General features: G+C 34.8%; 2 protein-coding genes across 4 annotated transcripts in view; one reads left to right on the forward strand and one right to left on the reverse strand.

Moving 5' to 3' along the window:
* The window catches only part of LOC150088699 (NAD-dependent protein deacylase Sirt4-like), an 84,724-nt gene extending 78,706 nt beyond the window's left edge, over nucleotides 1-6,018 (forward strand). The window contains exon 3 of the mRNA XM_090370863.1: nucleotides 5,929-6,018. Coding sequence (XP_090226989.1) covers nucleotides 5,929-5,944 — 16 coding nt within the window. The 3' untranslated portion in view covers nucleotides 5,945-6,018. The remainder of the gene's footprint in view (nucleotides 1-5,928) is intronic.
* The window catches only part of Pp4-19C (protein phosphatase 19C), a 135,382-nt gene that overhangs the window by 16,478 nt on the left and 92,691 nt on the right, over nucleotides 1-26,213 (reverse strand). For all 3 annotated transcript variants that reach the window (XM_090370864.1, XM_090370866.1, XM_090370865.1), the window contains 2 exons: nucleotides 12,586-12,775; nucleotides 5,346-5,424 (listed from right to left, as the gene is read on the reverse strand). In XM_090370864.1, coding sequence (XP_090226990.1) covers nucleotides 5,346-5,424; nucleotides 12,586-12,775 — 269 coding nt within the window. The remainder of the gene's footprint in view (nucleotides 1-5,345; nucleotides 5,425-12,585; nucleotides 12,776-26,213) is intronic.

Raw genomic sequence — 26,213 nt, forward strand, 5'->3', positions numbered from 1 at the left:
ACTTTCTTTGAGCAGCACAATTGGAGAAATGGAAAAAGTTGAACTGCAAATTTCAATCGTGCCTGGAGGCATAGGAGAATAAATAAGAAAATATAATAATGTTTTAGAAAAGATTTTCTAAATGGGAAAGGAAATGAACTTCTACTTCAAGTATAGGCTTCAAAAGCTCACATTTTAAGTAAAAAAGTTATTCTCTGCATATAAAATGGGGACAATAAATACCACAAATTTACAATGGACCATTTTGAGAAATATATTATTGTGTATTGAAACTAAAGTTATTCCGGGTGTGAGTTTGAAAGAGAAACCTCTCAAAAAAAGACATTAAAACTTTTCATAAATGGTTTTATTACTTTAACATGTTGGATACAAAGAAATTGTGGTTCAATTAATTGTAATAAATGAGTAATAAATTTAAAAACTGTAGTGCATATAATCTGATGTCTACTAATAAGTTATATACATGAAATAACTTTGGCATTATTTATTTGGCCTTTAGAAAAACAACTTTTCTTAGCTTCACACAAGAGACTGCTATATAAGCTGAAACACACTAGGATTACAGGTAAAGTTCTTAGATGATGCAGGATTACTGGATAGGATGCAAAGGGTTGTGTTTAAGGGTAAGTCATCAGAATGGATTAAGGTTAGGAGTGAGGTCCTTCAGAGATAGTGCTATTTCCTGTTTCCAAGTTTTTAAAATGACATTGACAAAGGGATACAGGGCACAATGTCAAAATTTGTAGAATATGTGAAGAATACGAAGGTAGTTAATGATCAAAACCAAGCAGTGATTCTTCAGGACAACCTGGATAGGCTTCAAATATGGTCAGATAAGTAGCAACAATGCTTTTGCAGTTATACAAAATGCAAGATTCTACACTTGGGAAATAATCCTGAAATAATTACACTTTTTTGTGAATGAGTCAAAAACATTAAAGGAAGAAAGAGATTTTGGGGTTACGATTTTATGTCTGCATATCTATACCTATGCAGACAAAATTCTTTGTACAATGCGAACAGGCAGCAAAGAGGACCTGTGATATTTTTTTAATAATTTATTGAACAATTCTTGCATCGATAAGGAGGCAATAGTGAGACCACATTTGGAATAGTGTTTAGGTATGGTGATCATACTAAAAAAAGTACATCAAGCTGACTGAAAAGGTCCAAAAATGTGCCTAGCATGATTAGTAAAAGGGCAGCTATGTGAAGAGAAATTCTGGATACACAGGCAAAGCTTGGTAACTAGGTGCCTTAGAGGGGATCTGACTGAGGTTTATAAGGCTCTGAGAGAAACAGTAAAATGAATGAATGCAATATTCTCACAGTACTAAATGACACTAGAACCAGGGAGAATAAATTAAAACTTAGTGGGAAGAATCAAACTAGACTGTTGGAAGTTTGGCAAAATTCCAAGGATTGCCCAATTGGTATCATTGAAGAGAGGATGAAAACGTATAAGTAAGCAATGTTCTCCCCAGAAAATTTTCCCAGCCAGGTACATCATGAAGTAGCTGGATAGGGAAGTGTAATACTTTGCAATATTATAAAATTTTCTGTTATTTATAAATGCGACTTAAGCGATCCAAAGCAATAATTAATTGCATAATTTAACATTATATGCTCCTGTTGCACTGACCTTGATTGCATAGTATGTTCAAATTAATATTGATCGAGATCAGTGAGCAGTGCCGTACGATACTGCGAGAATTGCTTAAATTTTAGTTCGTAGACCCTGGGTAAGTGTAGATTTTTTTTTTTTCTTTTTGTGCAGGAAATTCCTTGCTTTCTTACACTGCTTTTACAAGGATTTCAAAAACACAAGGTAATGAAAACTTCACTTATTATTTGCCATATGGTGCAAGGAAGCCTGAGGTTTATGCTGCACCAGCCAAAAATAATTTCTGAATTACCGAGAGAGAGAGAGAGAGAGAGAGAGAGAGAGAGAGAGAGAGAGAGAGAGAGAGAGAGAGAGAGAGAGAGTGTGTGTGTGTGTGTGTGTGTGTGTGTGTGTGTGTGTGTGTGTGTGTGTGTGTGTGTGTGTGTGTGTGTGTGTAAAGGAATCACCAAGAAAGAGAAAAATGATGATATCTAGCTCAGGACCCTGGGTGTGCCAAGCCCATGGGGTTGAATAAGCGAAGTTTTCATTACATTGTGTTTTTGCAGTATGCCAGAAAAATTGACAGGCAAAAGAATCAAACTCAAATTTTTAACAAAACCAAAGAAAACACCAAAGAAGATATTATTGTCAATAGCTCACATGTTTGAATGGTACAAAAGATTGATAGAAAGAAGAGGAATGTGGATGAATGAACAGCACTGTCCAGTATCTGTGAAAACTGATGAAAATGTGCACCAGAAAGGTTACTGATTAGGATGCAAAGGGTTGATTAAAGGTGATTGTCCTTTAAGCATTAGAATGGTTGCACCAGATCTCAATAATACAAAGAAACAGTTAGACAAACTTTAACTGAAAATGTTGGCATGAGAAAAGTGGGTGCCAATAATTTTGAATGAAGATCAAAGAATAAAGAGAGTCCATGTTTGTGAAGATGTTTAAAAAAAAAAAAAAAAATTGAAGGTCCAGACTGAGTACTGTAATTACTTGCGATGAAAGTTGGCTGTTCCAAAACAATCCAGAAACTAAAAGAGAGTCGATGCAATGGAAGACAAAACAAAAAAAGCAAGAATGTCAAAATCAAAAATGAAAACGATACTTCTTGTTTTCTTTGATACTAAAGGAATCATTATAGTATCACATATCTTTCATCACATGCCTCCATTACGGAGGCATGTGATGCAAGAATGCAAGTGTATGATCTTATGTAGCATCAGCCAAAAAAAAAAAAAAAAAAAACACAATTTCACCCATCCATTCCCTCTAAAAGTTTGTCCAGTTCCTCCTTAAATTTATTTAAGCTATCAACTTCCACAACAACAGATGGAAGTTTGTTCCAGCATTTAATCATCCACTGGCTAAAGGCAAATTTTTGCACATCTATTCTACAACTGTCTTTCTCAATTTGAATTTATGCCCCCTCAGGTTCATAATCTCAGCAAGCAGAAGAATCCCATCAGAATTCAGCGTGCTCAACCCATTCAAAGCCTTATACACCTCGCAGGTGCCTATTCTCCAGCCGCAGCAATTTGCAGAACTTAAGGCTTTCTTGGTAAGAGGGGCCCCTTCATTCCCCTCACCAATCTTGTTGCCCTTCTCTGTACATGCTCAGGCAAATCTACATCCTTTCTAAAATGAGGCCTCCACACCTGTATGCAGTACTCAAGGCATGGCCCGACCATTGCGTTATACAAAGGGATAACACCTCCTTTTCCCTACTAGCAAAATTCCTGTATATCATTGACAATACCCCATGACTTGCTCTGGCAGCCGGTCTGCATTGCTCAGAAAACTTCATATCTGACTGCACAATTATTCCCAGATCTTTTTCATTTTTTACCACCCTAAGTGTAGTACCACACAGTTGGTATGTTTCTCTTGGGTTATTTCTACCTATATGCAGTACTTTGCATTTGTCTGAATACATCCCACCAAATCAGACTTTCACTGAAATATACTACGTTGACGTTCTGAAAGTGCTGTGCAAAAATTTTGAAGAATTTTTTTCATTGGGTATTTTCTCATTGGAATTACATATAAGGTGCAAGCCAAAAGTTTCCAGACTGGAGCAATAAAATTAATTTAGACAGGTTAGTTACATGTTGGCATTTGTCCCCTTTAAAGTAGTCCCCATCAGTGTTTATACATTGATCTCGGTGTTTTTACTACTGTTTGAAACATCTCCGGAACTCCAGTTTTACAATGCTGACCAACACTTTCTGAGATTTGGTCTGAACCTCCACATTGCCTTCAAATCTCCATCCTTTTAATTGGATTTTCATTTTGGAGACCAGGAAGAGGCCACAAAGAGCATGTGGGATAATCACCATTTTGTTCTTGACCAAAAACTGCTGAACCAACAAAGCTTTTGTACTGATGCATGGTCATGAAGCAAAAGCCAATCCAGGTTGTGCCATTTTTCTTGGCATTTTCTCCTGACATTCTCTTTCAAATGCCTTAAGACCCCATTGCATAAATGGTGATTTATAATTTGGCCTGGTAGAAGGAACCCCAATTAAACAATTTTCTCATTGTTGAAGAAAACAATCAGCATGCTCTTGACATTTGATCTGACCTACCTCACCTTTTTTTTGGACATGGAGATGATAGACTTTTCCACTGGGAGGATTGCTGCTTTGTTTTTTTTTTGGTCATAACCATATAACCTTGCAAAGAAAGTTTCTATCCTTTCCAGTCTATGCTTGAAAGTCCCAGAAAGCCAGTTCTGTTTTTATTCGCAAACAGGACACAAATTTTGCAGCAATCCATCTCGTTTAAAATTTCCAGTTAAAATGCATCAATATATACTGTAGAATAGGCCTAGAACGTCACAAATATTTTTAATTGTGTGCTTGATGCACTTTTTCAAAATTTTCATCAGACTGACTTGACAATAGAACCTGAATGCTCAAAATCTCCAGCTGAAATTTGGCTGCCTTGGAAATGTGAACACCATTGAAAAATTTGTGTTCTACCCATATCACCAAATGCTTGTTTAAGCATTTCATAAGTCTTTGAAGCTATTTTCCCAGGTTTACAGTAACATTTAATGCAAATTCATTGTTCCTTAACATCTGCCCTGTTACTCCTACAAAAATCACAAGGCACACTCAAAAGAAATGAAATACACCTAACACCAATAAGCACAACATTCTATTGGTGTGAAACTCACCATTGTGTTGGAGAGTAATTGGTCTTAAACCTGTGTCAGATAAAATAACCATGAGACAGTTGATTAGTAAAATGAGTGGGGGGGGGGGGCTAAACAGCAAATAAAAGGGTTCAAATTCTGAGGAGTACAAGGCCTTTAGTCACGCTCTCGCTCGCTCGCTCGCTCTCTCTCTCTCTCTCTCTCTCTCTCTCTCTCTCTCTCTCTCTCTCTCTCACACACACACACACAGCACATGTAAAAAAGAATTTATTTATTAAAACAGCTAAATAACCTTACATTGTGAATAATTTCATATTCAATGGTAAAAAATTTATTTCAGGATTTACTGGTGTAATAGGTTTTCTTCAAGAAAAAAAGATATTACACCAGTGTCAAAAGAGATAAAAGGGGGAGGGGGAAAAAAAGAAGCTAATGATTAATATTTTGTGTGTAGAGAAAAAAATATGCCATGGGCCATAATTATTTGCCCAGGCCTGTTCCCACAGCATATGCTGGCTGCCTTTGAGGAATCTAAAGAATATACATACATAAAAAAATCTGTGTTTATGTTACCTGTGGAGCTGCTTCAAATATTGTAAATTCCCTTTGGAGATGTTCATCAAGTTCTAAAATAGCTGCCACATTTCCACATCTAGATAGGAAAAAAATTATATATTTATTTTTATAAAGACAAATATACTCTTCTTTAAAGCTCTGCCTGGACCACTGAATTAAAATAAAATGACAACTGATGTGTGGTAGACCTTTACATAGTCAAGTCATTAGTATGGTAGTACAGCAGCAGCAGCAGATGTCTGAGCTGACTATGGTTCAAGGCCAATAAATGATAAATGTGGTATTGGCTGTATTAGTGTCAAAAGTGATTAGTTGTAAATGCCTGTGATCTAAGCAATCATGCTGGAGAATAAAAAGATCATAATAACAGAATATTATTGTGACAGATGCATAGTGAGAAACACGTGAAACACATTATGATTTATGCTGAGAAAGATGACATGCAGTCACTGAAAGCCTTGTGCTTATTTTATTTGCTTTTTACTATATTTATCTACTTATTTTTTAATTTTATAGTCATTTGATATTTTTAATTTGTATATTAACATACAGTTTAAAAGTTTTTGTTATTTTATTTCAGTTCAAAAGTTCAGTAGGAGCAGTAAAGAAGAGTCTATAATGTATGTTTTACCTGACCTCAGAGGTCACCCCCCCCCCCAGTGTTAAAGACTAATGGTAATACAAAGAAATAGATGTTATTAAATACTCTACATTTTTCATGGGAGCCAAGTGGAAAAAACTGAACATTTGTACCTTGATAACAAAATGTGCAAGGACTCAATCACATAAGTTAAAAATGAGCATAATTTATCTTTAACTCTTAAAGAGTTAAAAATGATCTGTTTTAATGCAAAAACAGATCAAGAGGAAACCCCTCTCCTCGTAAATACAAAATTCCGATTGTAATAAAAAGTTCCCCTAAAAATGTAAAAACTTGACCATTTTCTTTGGTATATATATATATCATACCTTAACTTAAACCTTATATAACAAAAAAGTAGCATTTTGTTTAGATTTTCTTTTATTTAAGAGAAAAGAAACTGAAATGAAAATATATAATTAGTACCATATAAAATAGTAAAAGCAGAATTACAGTATTGACATTAGAGGAAACATAAAAACATGAAACTGTTTTCTAACTTCATTCTGATTTACTAGAGTTATAAGAGACTTGTTTGAATCTAACAGATAATATATCTGCACCATGACATTTTATAATTTGGCTCTTTGTGCTTGTCATGTACTAAGTTCTGAAAATGGCGGATGTGTGAAAGAGAAAAAAAAAAAAAAGCATACAGCATCAGAAATTTTGGAAAAATTATGTAAATAATAATTAACAAAAGCAACAAGTTAGTTAATGTACACAGTGTATTTCAGGTATGATTAGCAAAAAGCAATAAATCATGAATGGGGGGGGGAGAGAAAGCAAGCAAAGGTAACAACTTGTATGTGCAAACTGAAAAACTTGTTCTTTCTGTGCATCTGTCATATTGTCCATTCTCTCCTCCAATCAGCAAATGGCAACAAACAATATCCAATGCTTCAGTGAAAATACACAGTATATGGATAGCCTATGTGGTGTGTATGAAAAAAAAAAAAGAAATAACAATTGCTAGATTTATATTTGTACAGTTTTAATGAAATTTGGGATGGCCTGAAAAATCTTTCTGAAAGAATCAGATATAAAATTCCATGAAAACGAGTCCATTGGAAGTTGAGTTGTTATGTGCAAACGGACAGACAAAGAAATAATAACTCCTGGATTTCTATTCATCTAATTTTAACGAAATTTTGCATGTTTGACATATCTTCCTAAAAGAGCAAACAATGTGGTATTGGGGATGGAGGGACAGACAGATGGATTGATGGACACGGTGAAGGCAATAGATGCTTTATGCATAATGCTAATGCACATATATATATATATAATCCAATTAATCCAAAAAAAAATAGAGAGATAAAAATTAATAAAAATATATATTAAAAATAAATAAGAAAAAATGGTAGAAAAGCACATCTACTACAATTGCCAGTAGCATGGCAAACCAGTAGAGTGAAAATGAATTGAACCAAATAAAATAACAAAAACAGAAAAATATAGGGGGGGGGGATAAAGAAGGAGAGGGTAGTGTTGAAGCAACATTCCTAAAATAATTTTAAAAATAGAAAATTAAGCCAATTAAAAGAAATTTAGGGGCGTCCCCTAGTAGGCATCCGTTTTCAAATTATGTGAAATCTCACTAAGGTGGAAACGTGGACTAACAACATTACACGACCAAATAAACTGAAAATAATAATTAATAAAATGAAATAAAATAGACTGACCATTATGCCCCATCTCGACAGAGGACCACGGATTAATTGGATTATATTTACATTGGGGTAGCATTGAAGATAGGCTATTGATGGCGGTATGCTGCATTCGTACCTCCATCTATAGCCTAAATTGTTTCTATATATTTTCAGTTCTACTACTGTTTTGTCAGTGGTGTGGTTTGGCCATGCGAGTACTAGGCCTTCTGCTTTATTTTTCGCCTCATAAGGACCACCGCTATGCAAATCTATTGCATCGGCGGTTTGATCTTATTATCATTCCGTCGTTGCATGGATTTGTTTAGCGTTCAAAATGCAGTGATTCTCTGACTATTATTGGCCTCATAGTCCTCTATCGAGATGGAGCATAATGGTCAGTCTATTTTATTTTATTTTATTAATTATTTTCAGTTTATTTGGTCATGTAATGTTGTTAGTCCACATTTCCACCTTAGTGAGATTTCACATAATTTGAAAACGGGTGCCTACTAGGGGGCGCCGCTAAATTTCTTTTAATTGGCTTAATTTTCTAAATTATTAACAAAAGAACATTGTTGCTTCAACACTACCCTCTCCTCCTTTATCCCCCCTATATTTTTCTGTTATTGTTATTTTTATTATTTTATTTGGTTCAGTTCATTTTCACTCTACTGGTTTGCCATGATACTGGCAATTATTTTATTTTAATTTAGCACATAGATATATATATATATATATATATATATATATATATATATATATATATATATATATATATAATTTGTATTAATGTTAAATTAAATTAAGTAAGTATAAATGGATGTGAAAGTTACAAGGTGCCAGTAACTACAAGGGTGAGGAAAGTAGAAAAAGAAGAGTAGTAGATGTTAGTCATTCATAATTCATCATAACCTCTAGGATGTTAATATCCTAGAGGTTATGATGAATTAAGTAAATGGGCTGAATTGCCAAGCCAGTATAAAGTGGGGGAACTTTAAAGTAAAATTAGTACAACAAAATATTAATAAAATGCAAATAAAAATAAAATGAAAATGGTATAGCTGTTACAAATTAGGTATGGGGGAAAACAGTTTTAGTAAAAGGTCTAATATAGGTAATGCAAAAAATGCTTGATCTGATGTCAGCAGAAATAAATATTGATACATGATCAGGTATTTCATCAGGGGACTACATCTGACCATGTATCAGGGACTGCCTTTCTATACTTGTCCATAGTAGTAGAAGAAAAGTGAAAGGCCAAAAAAGGAATGAAATGAAATTAGTACTTTCTAATACACTATGGACAAGGTAGTCCCAACGTAGTGTAATTTATTTAGGTAAAAATATAAGTATTGAGTTGGGATAAAAATGGTTAATATCCCAACTCAATGCTTACATTAAACATATTAACCATTTTTATCCCAACTCAATACTTATTTTTACCTAAATAAATTACACGGCACTGGGACTACCTTTTCCATACTGTATTAGAAAGTGCTAATTTCATTCCTTTTTGGCCTTTCACTTTTCTTCTACTACTATGGACAAGTATAGAAACGCAGTTCCTGATACATGGTCAGATGTAGACCCCGATGAAATACCTGATCATGTATTAATATTTATTTCTGCTGACATCAGATCAAGCATTTTTTTGCATTACCTATATTAGACCTTTTACTAAAATTGTTTTCTCCCCCATATCTGATTTGTAACAGCTATACCATATTCATTTTATTTTTATTTTCATTTTATTAATATTTTGTTGTACCAATTTTACTTTACAGTTCCCCCACTTTATATTGGCTTCGTAATTCAGCCCGTAATTTACTTAATTCATCATAACCTCTAGGATATTAACATCCTTTCACCTTTCACTAATCTGCTATTTTCTACTTTCCTCACCCTTATAATTACTGGCACCTTGTGTAACTTTCATATCCATTTATGCTTACTTAATTTAATTTAATATAATATTAATACAAATTACATATACTCTTGCATCCTTTAATGCTGCTTTGCACTTTTAGGTGCATCTGTCATATCTAATTTATTAATATTGCTTTCACCGAAACCATTTCATCTACTGTTTACCTCTTTTCTATGTGATTTCTTTTAAAGAGTTACATTGAAAACCCTATTCATATATATATATAATAAAAGGAGTTTAACAGAAGCCATATGACTGTGTTCTGTTTAGGATTGTGACTACAGAGGGTTAATTTAATCCTAAGGTGGGCTGCCCTGCTCAGTGGTTCTATATTCACAGACACATCTGGGAAATGGCACCACAATACAAAGTAATAATATATTTCCCTTCAGAGAAGTATTATTTATTTTTAGTGCAATAATCAGACAAGTAACTATGGTAACCTCACATTAAAGAAATTAATGTTATGTATTAAGACCTTTAGTCTTAATCTGAACAAACTTCTACTTATTCTGCTTATTAAATTTCTTATAAAAAGTGCTGCAACTATAGTGTTAAAAAAAAAAAAAAACACACACCACCATCTGAAATGTGCAATTGCTGAAAGATAACAAAGATATAGAGGGTTTAGTGTCAGACAACGTTAACTACAAAATCATTTTGTAGTAAACATTTTGTAATTAACCAAGAAAAAGTCATTTGACATTTTCTTGGTTTACCAGAAATGTGCTTATAGCCTAAGCTAACTTGTAAACTACTAGAGAAATACACTTCTATGAGATGATATGCATTGTTATTGGTATAAAGTTAAACTAACTAAAGTTGTCTCAAAACAAAAATGCAATTTTGTAGTTACCGTTAAGTCCTCGATATGGACAACATTCAAACCTAGCTATTTGAACTTAGGTTTGAACACATTATATGTGCATCAGACCTAAACATACCACTGCTAATAAAAAAAAAAAAAAAAAAAGATATGAATGAAGTTCAAACGTAGCTAGCCAAGCAGGGTAAAGAGGTCTCAAAGTGAATAAAATTCATGTACAGTGTTGGAACTCATACTGAAAAGAATGTGGGATTACACAGAAGGTTAATCTAAAGGCATTTTTCCTATCTAACTGTACTGTTATTTAAAATAAAATTATTAATTTTAGAATCACCCTTGTAGTAACACAAAATAAACTACTGAAATAGTAAAACTTTTAATCTCACTTAATTATTCAGTACATTGTTCAGCATGTATTAATGCTATAAACTCTGGCTTTATATAATACAAAGAAGATTTTGAGGACTACAGAGACTGCCATGCACCAGTGGAAAGTGGCACATTGCTCATCAGCATTTTCACTCGGCTGTCTCCAATGAAAGTGCAATGCACACATGGAAAACCGTGATGAAAGGCATTTGTTAGTTTCATGAAACATGTTGCCAAATGCCTTATTTTGACTGCAAATTAGAAATAAAAACTTTATTAAAATATCCTAATTTTCCTAAATTAACAGGATGTAGCAGTTCATCAGGATAAGTTTGATGAGAGAAAATAGGCAACTCAATGGCAACACAGGCAGCAGAAGAACATAAAAAAAAAACAGCAGATAGCTATTTTGCTAAATTTGGGATCCCAGATCCTTATTTTAATATAAAGCTTAGTTTTTTCCCCCCTTTTCTTTTGTTTGATATTAAAATGGATCAGCAAAAGTACTGATTTTTGGCAACTGACTATTGGCATTACTGCTACAGTAAACTTTGCATTCTTGGACATTTATTTTCATATTACAGTTCATTTTTTTTTTTTTGCTTTTTTATCTGATATTAAAGCGTATCATTTTGGTAAGTTTCAAAAATGTTCTCAATGCAGTGACTTTCTCCCCCACCTAAAATTTATGGCAAAAGCCAACAAGGTGAATAGAAGATAGAGAAATCTAATGAGAGCTAACATAAGCTATATCACACAACCAAACACACAAACCTGTGGCAAAGTAGTGACCCTTTTACCAATTGTTAAAAAGACTTAATTCTGCTGTGTCTGAGCATAGTTCTCAAAAACTTTCCCGCTATGCAACACTGTCAATACACTAGACATTGTTTCATCATTTTAACATCACACTGCTATTACATATTACTTTGGAATAACAAAAATTAATATGTAACTGATACTGAAACATACTATGTGCTGTTCAAACATCAGCCTTTTGTAGGATAAGGCAGGTTTTTAGGAGCATTAGCAACTAGGCCATATTGCTCCGGGGATATGAGGTGGTCATTCTCTGACCTTTCTGCATCCTCCGTATTTGGTGGTCACGGGCTCGAACCCCGGTCTACATCAAGAAGCGCGTGCTTCGCACTGCTGCTCCTGCCGACCTGGCTACGGAGGCGCCAGTTTTGTGAGTGGTCTTAATGGTATGTAGGTGGAAAAGATATTTTTAAAATTCACCTGAATTTTGGATTGTAGGGTGATTAATTTTCATTCTATGAGGAAAATAATCACAAGGGTTTGAAAACATGATGTTTCTTTTGCAATTTCATACAAATCAAGAGATATACATAAAATTGTGATAACGGGGTTTACCATTTAACTTGATAGTTAAATGGTAATCCCAATTAACATTTAACTATTGAGCAGACACATTGATGTACATTCACCAAAATAATTAATAAATAAAATAACGAAACACAAACCATCTCCTCTATTTCATATTTCCCCCATGGGTAATGCTTGGTGCTAACAAAAAAGGCTCCAAGCATTACCTATGGGGGAAATATGAATATTATTACTGGTGTACTATTGCATGTTGCAATAAAAAAAATCCATAAAATAAAAAAATTGATTTTTGTAAGTGTATCTCTTATATTGTTAAAATAATGTATAGCATTCTGAAGCACACAATTTTTAAACTTATGTCCAAAAATTGAATGGTGACCTGACCTTTGTACACCAATGTACCTACTGGCGTGACTTTCATTTAAAAATTTTATTTAAATTTTCAATAAGAAGTTTATTTATGTACTTATATTTACCGGTAACAATAATTAGGAGCTGACCATACAGTCAAAACAGTTTCATTAAAATGCCACTTATATCCTTCCATAACTAATTGATGTGCACGACATATCATATCAATATCATTTGCAGCATTGAACTGGGCTACTACATCGCTTCCAAATAAATAGCCAGCTCCTCGAGGACTTACTCCCCATCCTTGAGTATCTAGAAATAATATAATCCAATGTAATTTGTTAATTTTTATTTAAAATCACAGAAATAATTTCCAAATTATTTCTAGAATAAACAACACATAATTGGAAAAGGACATTATGTGGTTTTTATCCATTAGGTAAAATTTTATACTATATATATATATTAATATATATATATATAATAATAATAAAATAACATTATTATACCACGTGAAAATTCTTAACAAATATGTTTTTTCGAACTCACATATAATACAAGCTGAACAATACACTAATTTGTTAGCAGATGACGTTTCAGAATTCTTGTCGAACCCCATTTTAGACCATAAATACTCTGGGAGGATACAAAAACATCTTCAAAACATGAATATTACTATGAAATTAATTAAGAAATTACAACTAATGTTCAGGAATGTATACAACACTTGCATTAATATAATGTTGATATATTCCTTAGCTTATTGTTAGTTGTAATTTCTTAATTAATTTCATAATAATTTTCATGTTGTGAAAATGTTTTTATATCCCCTATAGCCTTTTAAGGTCTAACAAATTAGCATTAGTAAAGGCACATGATGCAAGAAACCAAGCTTATATACCATCAGCCAAAAAGAAGAAAAAAATAACCCCTTCTCATTTCACCCATCCACTCACTCCAAATGCTTGTCTAGTTTTGCCTTGAATCTATTTAAGCTATCAACTTCTATGACAGATGGAAGTTTGTTCCAGCAATCAACCACCTGCTGGCTAAAGGCAAACTTCCGCACATCTATCCTACAACTGTTTTTCTCAATTTGAATTGACGCCCTCTCAGGCGATTATTCTGATTCAGCATTGAGCATGCTCAAACCATTCAAGGCTTTATACAACTCAATCAGATCACCTTGCAGTATTTATGTTATTGCTAAGAATTTTCATGTGGTATAATAGTGTTATTTTATTATTATATATTATAAATATGTAGAGCATCAATTTTACCATAAGAAAAAAAACAACATAAAATCAGTAGTAGAACAAAATTAAAACAATCACCAAATAAGACAAATTTATAATATATGAATTTAACAATTATGTATCTGAATGTTTTATATCATTACCACGTATGTGTCTAGAGTAAAAACAAATAAAAATAAAATTTCAGAACATTCTAAGCAGATTCCAAAATGAACACAAATGAATGTTATTCAATTTTAATAAGGTGTATGTGTTTTTCTTTTCTCAATACAGTAGAAGCCCTCTTAAACCAAACTCTGCTTAACTGACTCACCAGAATAACTAGCCCCCCCACTTTCTCTGTTCAAAACACAGTCTGATGCCCATGGCACACTGATGTGGATACTTTACAATATGGATGAAACAATGCCCAACATATTATAGAGTATCCGCAGCAATGTGGATACGCTATAATATGGACGAAACACTTTTTTTTTTTTGATTTGGTAGTTGTTGGCGCATCGGCTTCTGTGGCCATATTGCACCTCCCAAGGTTTTTGCAGTACTTTGATCCAAGCCCGAGGCAGGAATCGAACCCGCGACCTTTGGGTTGCCGGGGACGAAACACTGCTGTGTGTCATGGGCACTAGTTCAGTATGCTTGTGGCTAGTGTAAAACACCACACCTGCTTGCCAAGTTGTATGCTTCCCGAGACATCAGATGTGTTATTTGTTCCAAGCTATATTTGCACCAGTAAAATTAATTATTATAATAATTACAGTATGTAATTAATTAAATATTATGTAAATGAATTATTAAAATATCACATAAAATTAATAAAATATTTGTTGTTTCCATGAAAACTAAGTAAGATGTTCTGGAAAGACTTGATAAAGGTGAGTAACTAAAAAAATGTGGTTGAATTAAGTGTCAGTGAGACTACTCTAAAATACTGAAAAAAAAAAAAAAATAAAAAAATAAAAAAATAAATAAAAAAAAAAAAAAAAACTAAAATGATTTTACACTCGGTTTGTTTTACAAGGATCATCAAGTTCTTGCTTCACTTTCAAGAAACTGAAATTAGACATACTAAACAATGCATACACCAGAAGACTGATGGTGCTGAAAGTTTTATAGCAAGTAATGCTATAAAACTTTCATGGCATGGACATTAGAAAAAATGTCATGGCATTCATGTATTGAATGTTGGCAGGGAGAGATTATTCACCGATCAGTTTGCTGCTCACAAATTTATCAATAAAGAAAAACTGATTGGAGAACAACCCTATAAGATGGAAGAAACAGGTGTAAATTATAAGATGTTACCAACAAAAATTATGGCAAAAAAAAAAAAAAAAAAAACCAGCAACACAGCCTGTACCATCAGGATACAAAAATCCAGAGAGAGAGAGAGAGATAAAATCATGGCATGCACTTTCAGAAATGCAACTGGAACTCACAAACTGCTGCTTTTTTTGTTAGCAAATCAATTAATCCTAGAGCTTTTAAAAATATAAATTATTCATCTTTACTAGTTTACTATCACTCATAAAAATCGGCATGGATGGAATCTGCATTACTCAATTTTTTTTTTTAATGGGATTTATACCTTATGTAAAGAAACACTCAAAGAAAATAAACTTACCTGAAAAGGCTATATATTTTTTTTTATGCATAACACTTCATCCCAATTGTGAGGAACTTAAAGAAGGGGACATAAAGGCCATGTTTTTTACCACCAAATGTAACATCCTTGAACCAGCCTATGGAGCAAGAGGTTCTAGAATGTCTAAAGAGATAACATAGGCAAAAGTTTCTGAGTTCAGTTTTGTAAAAAAGTAAAAGACACTACAGGTGTTAAGAATCATTAAAAGACACCAACATCAAGGTTGAGTTTACAATATAGCATTAACGTGGAACAAAATTGAAACTCAAAATTTACTAAATCTTGGAGAAAACTCTGGTCCAAGGTTGATAATGTTAATGAAGGTCTTGAACTACAAGAAGATAATGAAGGATGTAAATTATTAACTGATTTCAGGCAAACTAAAGGTTCACAAAGACTTACAGCAATTTTATTTTTTACAGCAATTTTATTTTCCAACAAATCATCACTGATTTGTTGGAAAATAAAATTATGAACAAGACAGAAATCATATACCATAATAGAAACAGATCTAATTATGAAGAAGAGAATGAATCAAATCCAGAGCCAAAAATTTCCCATGTAGATGTCAAAAATGCCCTAGGTACAGATGTTAAGCGATATATATGTCAGGTAAGACAGATGCACCTAAAAGTGCAAAGCAGCATTAAAGGATGCAAAAGTATATATAAGTATGTAGTATGAATAGATATATTAGATAAAGTATTTTTTTTTTTTTTTTTATATGTAAACCCCAAACTCGAGAGGTATTAGAACCTATAGTATTTAGTGCCGTGCTTGGGTTGGAGGTTGAGAAGATGAAAGAAGATATTTGTTGACATTGGACTTGAAGTTCTGTAGACTGTAATTTTCAGGAAATATGTATGAAGGAAGATTGTTCCAGAAAACGGCAGTTGAATGAATAAATGAGGAAGATGAAAAGTTGGTTCTGTGAGTTTGAAGTTGGACAGTAAATGGATGTTGGCTGGTGGCTGCAAGTATTCAGACTGTTTTGAAAGAGAGAGTGGGAATTATAGAAGCCAATTCAGAAGAACAGTGCCCATGGAAGTATCTGTGTAGAAAAGGCATGCAGCAGAAACAGTACATCGATGAGATAGCAAGTGGAGAGACCCTGTTAGAGAAGAATCATTAATTAATCTAACTGCCCTCTTCTGAATGGAATCAAGAAGCCTGAGAGAGGTGTTGGCGGCACCACCCCAGATGTGGGAACAATATTCCATGGTAGGGCGGATTTGCGATTTATACAGAGTGAGCAGATGTTTGGAAGAAAAGTAATGCCGAGAGCGAAAGAGAAAACCAAGTTTTTTAGATGTAGAGGAAGCAATATTTGTAATGTGCTTGTGCCAAGAGAGATTAGAAGTCAGGGTAATCCCCAAAAGAGATATATCATTTTGCTTAGAAATCGGACTGTCACCAAAGATATGCATAGCAGCAGAAGAATCCTTTTTGTAAGATATAAGACAAGACTGAGTTTTAGAAGGGTTGAAATCAACTAAGTTGTCTTTACCCCACTGGAGAATTAACTGAAGATCGGCATTAAAGGAATTGGTAGCAGATTTTCGAGAAGTTGAAGCTGATTGAGCAGGACAAGGTTTCTCAATGGAAAGTGGAATGCAATGTGCTATCATCAGCAAAACTATGGATAAGATTTCCAGTCAATGGAAGAAGGTCATTAATATACAAGAGGAAAAGAGTGGGGGAAAGAACTGAACCTTGGGGGACACCGGCATTAGTGGAGAAGTTAGAAGACAGAGAGCCATCTACCATCACCCTCAGTGAGCGATCAGAGAGAATACTGGATAACCAATTACTAAAAACAGTTGGCAAACCATAAGATGGAAGCTTGTTTAGAAGACCTTTATGCCAAACGTGATTGAAAGAATTTTGAAATGTCAAGAGCAGCTTTTTGAGTTTTACCGAACTTTTCCACTGAATTAGTCCATAAATGGGTAACATAAGCCAGAATATTACCAGTGGATCGACACTGACGGAATCCATACTGGCGATCATTGATCAGATGGAAGGTTTCTAGGTAGTTTAAAAGTTGGCGGTTAATTGATTTCTCCATTACTTTAGAAAGAGTAGAAGTAATTGCAATGGGACAATAATTTTTGGATGGGAGGGATTTGTCACCCTTTTTAGGAACTGGCTGGATATGAGCAAATTTCCAAGCAGAAGAAAAAACACCTTGGAATAAGAAAGTGAAAAAAGGTGGCAAAGAATAGGAGTAAGTTCAGGAGCACAGGTTGTGAGAACAAGTGGAGAAATACCATTGGGACCTGGAGCTTTCTTAGCATCAAGATTCGTTAAAATCCTTCTGACATCCTTTTGACTGAAGACCACAGGAGGCCTTGAATGGAGCATGTTGGGAATGGTGGGAGGTGTTTTACCAAGATCATTAATACATGAGTTGGAAGAAAAATGGGATGCTAGCAGGTCAGCTTTATCCTTGGCTGAAGTGACAACAGAACCATCTGGTTTGGACAGAGGTGGGAGCAGAGATGGTCAAAAGTTGCGGCCAATAGCTTTGACAAGAGACCAGAATGCTCGGCTACCATTACGGCAAGAAGCAAGTTTTCTACTCTTAGCCTGTTCAAACTCTAGTTTGGACTGATTAATAACTGCTTTACAATTGTTGCGGGCTTTGGTGCAGGCAGAAAATGAACTGAAGAATTAGAAACAAGCCAATTACGATATGCAACATTCTTCTCTTGAACAGCCTTAGCATATTTATTGGAAAACCAAGGTTTAGATAAAGGACGAGATTTTAAAGTGGAGTGTGGGATAAAGAATTCCATTTCTGCAAGAATAATTTCGCTGACACGATCTGAGCAGACGTTGACATCAGAAGTTTTGAAACAGTAATCCGACCAAGGAAAAGAAGAAAAGAAATCTCGCAGGTCATCCCATTTTGCATTCTTGTAATGCCAAACAACACGAGATTGAGAATAGCCATGAGATAAAGGCTCCATTGGAGAAGAGACAATCACCAAGTTGTGATCTGAAGTGCTTAAAGGACCTCTCAATTCGACCGTGTACTTAGAAGGGTTGTTTGTGAAAAAAAGATCAAGCGTGTTGGCTGTGTGCTTAGGACTGTCCGGTATTCTTGTAGGTAAATGAACAATCTGTGCAAGGTAATTAGTAATGCATAGATGGAGGTGAAAATTACACAAAGTGCCAGTGATTAGAAGGGTAAGGATAGTAGAAAAAGAAGTATAGTAGATATGTAAAAGGTGAAAGAATGTAAATATCCTAAAAGTTATGATGAATTAAGAAGAAAATTATGGGCTGAATTACAAAGCCAATAAGAGGTAAGTGAACTGCAAAGTAAAATTATTAATAATGAGGTAAAATATAATAAAAAAAATGGTAGAGTTGTCATCAGATATTTAGATAAAAGTTGAATACAGGTAAGGCGAATATGTAGAATCTGATGTCAGCAAAAGTAAATATTGATATATGGTCAGGTATTATGGTCAAGTCCTATTATTCCAATCACATTGCTTTTTTTCCAATGCTAATCTTATGTATCTCCATGCATTTATTGGTTCAAAATACAATAGAGGTTGCTATTTTACCATCCTTTTTTCATTTCTTCACAGCTCTCTAGTAAGTCCGTTATGCTGCTACAAATTGCTTCATCATGTAGCTATGTACTAATGTGGTTATGTTTGACATACATTCAACTACTCTATTAAATATGCACACTGTATTTCCCCGCCTTTTCCCTTCAGCTACGTATTATTTTCCCACCGCCTTACTTCTGCTACGTATTAATTGAAAACTCCAGGTATCGTTCACTTTCTTATTATACTTTCGGTTTTGTTTTGACATGGCATGTTTCGACTTACATATTTTTTGCGCCTACTTTTTCCTCGCAATACAAGCATTTGGTATTAGCTCCCTTTTATACTAGTGGTTACAAAGCCAGAGCCGTTACTATAAGGTTGGGCTTCACAACCCCAGCTAGCTCAGTGTGATTTAACAACTTTTTCTTTGCTTTTTATCTTTCTACTATCTATTTCTACCTTTCTCTCCATTTGTAAAACTATTAATGTATAAGAGGGTGATACGAACGTTTCTACTATCCTCCTTCTATTGCTATTTTCGTCTTTATTTATTGAACTACTTCTTTTCCCCTTCCATATCCTCAATCTAATACCTCACGTGCTTGTTCCAAATTATCTAATTTCCACATAATTACTACATTTAAATCCTGCACAAAACTCTACATATTTTTTTAAGAACACCTTTTCCCATTCTGAAAACACTTAACTATAAGAATGTGCTAATTTAATTAATTTTTTTTTTTTTTTGCTTTTTGGCCTTTCACCTTTCTTCTACTACTATGGACAAGTATAGAAACACAGTTCCTGATACATGGTCATGTGTAGTCCCCTGATGATATACCTGACCATGTATCAATATTTACTTTAGCTGACATCAGATTCTGTATATTTGCCTTAACAGTATTTGACTTTTATCCAAATATGTCACCCCATATCTGGTGACAGCTCTACCAGTTTTTATTTTATTTTATTTTATTTGTATTATATTTTATCTCATTATTAATAATTTTACTTTGCAGTTCACTTACCTCCCATTGGCTTTGTAATTCAGCCCATAATTTTCTCAATTCATCATAACTTGTAGGATATTTACATTCTTTCACTTTTTACATATCTATTATACTTCTTTTTCTACTATCCTTACCCTTCTAATCTTGGCACTTTGTGTAATTTTCACCCCGATCTAGGCATACTTTATCTAATATATCTATTCATACATACTTATATATATATATAAACAGTGGAGAGACTATGGGGCAAAACATCACATTTCATCATCTATAAAGATGAAAATTACAGATTTTATGTACATTAATATACATGTATATGTTTTAAGTGAAAATAAAGTTCTTAAGATATGCACGTATATGTTTTTAAGATTCCCTGCTTTAAATGACTTTTTCAATTAACTGACCAACTACCAGTCCTGATCATGTCAGATAAGAGGGCTTCTACCATACAATCAATCCATTCCACACACTCATATCTCAAACAGTTTTAAAGCCACTACTCTATACGTGCTAATTACAGATTGATAATATTTTTTGAAACACAAAAATATTATCTTATTTAAATATTTTAATGCACTCCTAACAATCAGTTTGGAGAGGAGGATTTTAATTAGCAGTAAGACAATTTAAGCCACAAGGCATAACTGTCACATAAATTCTGTGTATGTGTTAGTCCTGAATGAAGACACCTCAATAAGTTCTTTGCATTATCAATGGAATTTTAAATGAGAAGAACAGAAGGCAAGTAATGCAGCAGCTATACCACCACAGAGGTTACTAATAATTGGTGAGAACTTATAATGCACTATATGTACAATTAATTCTGACCAAAATAGTGTGAGTGGAGTAACTACAGGTGCTTAATTAACACTATAGATGTGTTCTTAGAAAACATAATATTAATCAAAATGGATTTTTATACATAATTATACAAAATTGGAGTTACACTCTTGTACAAGATAAATAAAAAATAGAGCTATGATGCTCAATGAGTTCTACATTTGTACATTAATATATAGAAATAAAGAGTAATTTACCTCAATGCTTTTTTGTAGAATACTTCAACACAACACACTCCTGAATTCAATCAAATATAAAATTATTTCTTAATTTTATATCTTAATTAATTTTATGGCTTCCCTCCCTCAAAGACATGAATGGTCCTTAGCTATTGATCTGCGATTGATAGCTAAGGTCCCCCAACCGACCACACAGTTCTAAGTGCCAGAAGACATTATGTCTAATAATAAAATCATTAAAATGATTGCGGTGTGTAAAAGTTAAAATCATTAAATTAGTTAAAATAATTTAAACCAATTTTGAACAACTTCCTTTCCAAAGTGGACCGGGGCTTTTCGATGGTCTGTCTTGGTCACAGGATAGAAGTAACATGAAGTAAGTTAGTGGGAATTTCTAAAAAAATTGAGATGATTTAATACCTTGGCGCATGCACACAAATGACCACGAATCCGATATGAGAAATGGGCAACGTACATTAATGGAATTCTCATGTAATTCAATTTACAGAGTTTCAGTGATTAAAAATTTAGTGTAGTTCCACTGTATATTAAGTATTTTGGACTCGTCAAATAAAAAGGTGTGATTTTCGTTGACGGCATGGAAAGCTAAATGTTGTTTCACTCTCACATTCATCATACACCATGTCGACCCATTATAAGATGAATCACATTCCCTACATGAAATGTTGTATACTATGCCATTTATCTGTGTGGAAAATGACGAAAGGATTGATTAGTTCAGTATGTAATTTTCGAATGAGTCTAGGCACAATTTTAAATTCCGTATCCCTGAAATGTCTCTTAAGTTGTTTGTGCTATTGTTTGATGTCTGGAATGGAAGTAAAGTATTTCTCGGTATTATTGCTATTGACTAAAGTTCTCACTTGAAGCTTATTTTTAGCTAGTGTTTTAATCTGGTCAATGATAAAAAGAGGATAGCCTCTATTTAAAAATCTATCTGTTTACCAATTTAGTCAATCAATACAACAGAACAATAACTACTTATCGGAGAAACGATTTCATTACTATGGCCCAATTAAAAGAACTGAAAGCAGAACTTTTGACATTCCCACTCTTTTCGGTTGTGTAAAACTTCACAAAATGGGATTTCCAATTTGCCTGATTGTCTCTTAGAAATTTTGCATTTGCATCTCTAGCTACCCACTTATACAATATCATCAAACCCTTTAGACGATCTATTAAATTTGGCATAAAGAACTATTATTCTGTATTCAATAGCTTGAAGGATTGTAAATTACACAATGATAACCTTTTTTTCCCAGGATGTTTGTGTTGTACACAAACGTAAACATTGAGTATACTTTAGATGTAGTGTGGGACATGTTAAGTAATAACACTATACCTATCAATCATACCAAAATTCTCATTAACACACCGACTGCCAAGCTAATTTAAGCTTGGCAATCAGTGTAATGTCAGTATTATGTCGTTTTTTTAGCTTAAAATATCAAAAAAAGTCTTTTTTTGTGTCGCATATATGTGGCCGACATGGCCCAGTAGCTTACTTTATTTCTTGAGAAGCCATGTCGGCAACATACATGTGACGCTATTACAGAACACATACGAAGGTCATATGTGATTAGTTTATTGCATGCGTGCCACACGCTGCAATAAACTAATCACGATAAAATAAGTTTGTCAATATTGTTAAAGATTTTGTCAAAACAACTTCGTTAGCACACTATATTATCCATTATATTGTGTTGTGTGTTTCTCCACAAGTCTGTACAAATGTGTTGTAAAAAAAAAATATTCTGGAAAAGCAATGGCTAAACGAAAATTACTAAAAGAAATTGCTGAAAATCTTAGTAGTAGTTCTGAAAATGAAAAAGAAGATTTTGACTCTGATGATATGGTAAAAGATCCTAACTAAGGTCCTTGAGGTTGTCACAGACATTCTCTCAGATATGCCAGACAAGCTGTTCTTGCTACCTGGGAGTCTAAAACGCTGATGGAACTGATATTCGGGTGACACTCAAGTCAAAGTGAACCCAATTTCGGCGAAGTCCGGACGGTCTATGACAGCCAAATCCTCTGCTTGCACCTTCACGATGGTGGGACTGTTAGTAATCCTGGGTATAACCTTCATGCACAAGTACATGGTGGGTGACCACCCATGTGTGAACCAACGTAAGCAGGGGTCAAGGTGTGGCGCCCACACCACATGGAGGAACGCCGCCCCTCTATGTTACCAGGCAGTACTAGGTGGTAGATGACTCTCATCAACCAGTGAAATACCACCACTTTGCTTATTGGACACTTGAAGTGGTGGAACCCATTTTTAGTCTCTAGAGCTAAGTTCCGGCCAACCCTTCCCTATCTCTTCCATCATGCAGTATGATTGATGATTTTTGAGGTTATGATGAATGTCGTGGCGAGATCCAATATTCCTTACATTTTGAGGGTACAGCTCTAAAACGGTGTTCGCAGGCCGGCCGCTAGTTAGTACACCGGACTGAACCTATTGGTAACTCTCTAGGAAGCTTCCGGATCAGCTAGTGTATAATCTTGCTACCTCTACTCTGCCAGATAGTGAATGGAGGGAGTCCGAGTAGCGTGTATGCGGGGAGCATTGTCGAGGCCACGTTATGTCAAGGATCTGGGTATATTCTTACTACATGTAAGCCATATCCAAAAATTTCATTACTTCATACAGCATATCCCACCCACTTTTTCTTACTATTGAATACACCATGAATTGTCAAAATAATAGAGAAAGCTTATCTGCGAAAAGATCTAAACCTTTCAAGGACTTCCTAATTCATTTCACAAATATACGTGGTCTCAATTCTAATCTCAACGATGTCCATTTCCACTTGCAGTCTTCCAAACCCCATGTACTTTTTCTGACTGAATCTCAGTTATCAGTTGATTCAACTACTGCTCATCTCAGATGTCCAAATTATTTGCTGTATGATTCCTTTCACCTCAAAGGTGGTACTTGTGGATATGTCCGTTCTGATATTCCCTGTCAGAGACTTGGCAATTTGGAATCTCCTCTCTTTGATCTTCTCTGGCTTAAAATCTCTCTACCTCATTGTATAAAATTCATCTGTTGTCTCTACCGTTCTCCCAACTCCACTAATCACTTGGAGCTCTTTCACTTCCTCTCTTTGCAACTTGACTTTCTCCAGTCCAACTTTCCTAACAGTGAGGTAATTTTCCTTGGTGATTTTAACGTTCACAACTCCAGCTGGCTTCCGTTTTCTAGTCACACCGACCTAGCTGGTCGAGATGCCGAGGCTTTTGCAATTACTAATGACCTAGCACAGATTGTTCATTTACCTACAAGAATACTGGACAATCCTAATCATACAGCCAATACACTTGATCTTTTTCTCACAAACAACCCTTCTAAGTACAAAGTTGAAGTGAGAGGTCCTTTAGGCACTTCAGATCACAACTTGGTGATTGTCTCTTCTCCAATGGAACCTTTATCTCATGCCTATTCCCAACCTCGTATTGTTTGGCATTACAAGAATGCAAAATGGGATGACCTGCGAGACTACTTTTCTTCTTTTCCTTGGTCGGATTACTGTTTCAAAACTTCTGATGTCAACGTTTGCTCAGATCATGTCAGTGAAATTATTCTTGCAGGAATGGAATCCTTTATCCCACACTCCACTTTAAAGTCTCGTCTTTTATCTAAACCTTGGTTTTCCAATAAATGTGCTAAGGCTGTCCAAGAGAAGAATGTTGCATATCGTAATTGGCTTGTTTCTAATTCTTCAGTTTCATTTTCTGCCTACACCAAAGCTCGCAACAATTGTAAAGCAGTTATTAATCAGTCCAAACTAGAGTTTGAACAGGCTAAGAGTAGAAAACTTGCTTCTTGCCCTAATGGTAGCCGAGCATTCTGGTCTCTTGCCAAAGCTATTGGCCGCAACTTTTGCCCATCTCTGCTCCCACCTCTGTCCAAACCAGATGGTTCTGTTGTCACTTCAGCCAAGGATAAAGCTGACCTGCTAGCATCCCATTTTTCTTCGAGCTCATGTATTAATGATCTTGGTAAAACACCTCCCACCATTCCTAACACGCTCCATTCAATGCCTCCTGTGGTCTTCCGTCAAAAGGATATCAGAAGGATTTTGATGAATCTTGATGCTAAGAAAGCTCCAGGTCCTGATGGTATTTCTCCACTTGTTCTCAAAACCTGTGCTCCTGAACTTACTCCTATTCTTTGCTGCCTTTTTTCACTTTCTTATTCCAAAGGTGTTTTTCCTTCTGCTTGGAAATTTGCTCATATCCAGCCAGTTCCTAAAAAGGGTGACAAATCCCTCCCATCCAATTATCGTCCCATCGCAATTACTTCTACTCTTTCTAAAGTAATGGAGAAATCAATTAACCGCCAACTCTTAAACCAACTAGAAACCTTCCGTCTGATCAACGATCGCCAGTATGGATTCCGTCAGTGTCGATCCACTGGTGATATTCTGGCTTATGTTACCCATTTATGGACTAATTCAATGGAAAGGTTCGGTGAAACACAAGTAGTTGCTCTTGACATCTCAAAGGCTTTTGATCGTGTTTGGCATAAAGGCCTTCTAAACAAGCTTCCATCTTATGGTTTGCCAACTGTTTTTAGTAATTGGTTATCCAGTTTTCTCTCTGATCGCTCACTGAGGGTGATGGTAGATGGCTCTCTGTCTTCTAACTTCTCCACTAATGCCGGTGTCCCCCAAGGTTCAGTTCTTTCCCCCACTCTTTTCCTCTTTTTTTTTTTTTATGAGAACCCCAAACACGAGAGGTATTAGAACCTATAGTACTAAGTACCGTGCTTGGGTTTGAGGTTAAGAAGACGAAAGAAGATATTTGTTGACATTGGACTTGAACTTCTGTAGATTGTAATTTTCAGGAAATACGTATGAAGGAGGGTTGTTCCAGAAAACGGCAGTTGAATGAATAAATGAGGAAGATGAAAAGTTGGTTCTGTGGGTTTGAAGTTGGACAGTAAATGGATGTTGGCTGGTGGCGGCACGTGTTCGGACTGTTTTGAAAGAGAGTGCAGGAATTATAGAAGCCAATTCAGAAGAACAGTGCCCATGGAAGTATCTGTAGAAGAGGCATGCAGCGGAAACAGTGCGTCTATGAGAAAGCGAGTGGAGAGACTCTGTTACAGATGAATCATTAATTAACCTAACTGCCCTCTTCTGAATGGAATCAAGAAGCCGGAGAGAGGTTTTGGGAGCACCACCCCAGATGTGGGAACAATATTCCATGGCAGGGCGAA

The sequence above is a fragment of the Mastigoproctus giganteus genome, chromosome 3 (genome assembly GCF_048544385.1).
Source record: "Mastigoproctus giganteus isolate SK-2022 chromosome 3, ASM4854438v1, whole genome shotgun sequence".
Classification (NCBI taxonomy): domain Eukaryota; kingdom Metazoa; phylum Arthropoda; class Arachnida; order Uropygi; family Thelyphonidae; genus Mastigoproctus; species Mastigoproctus giganteus.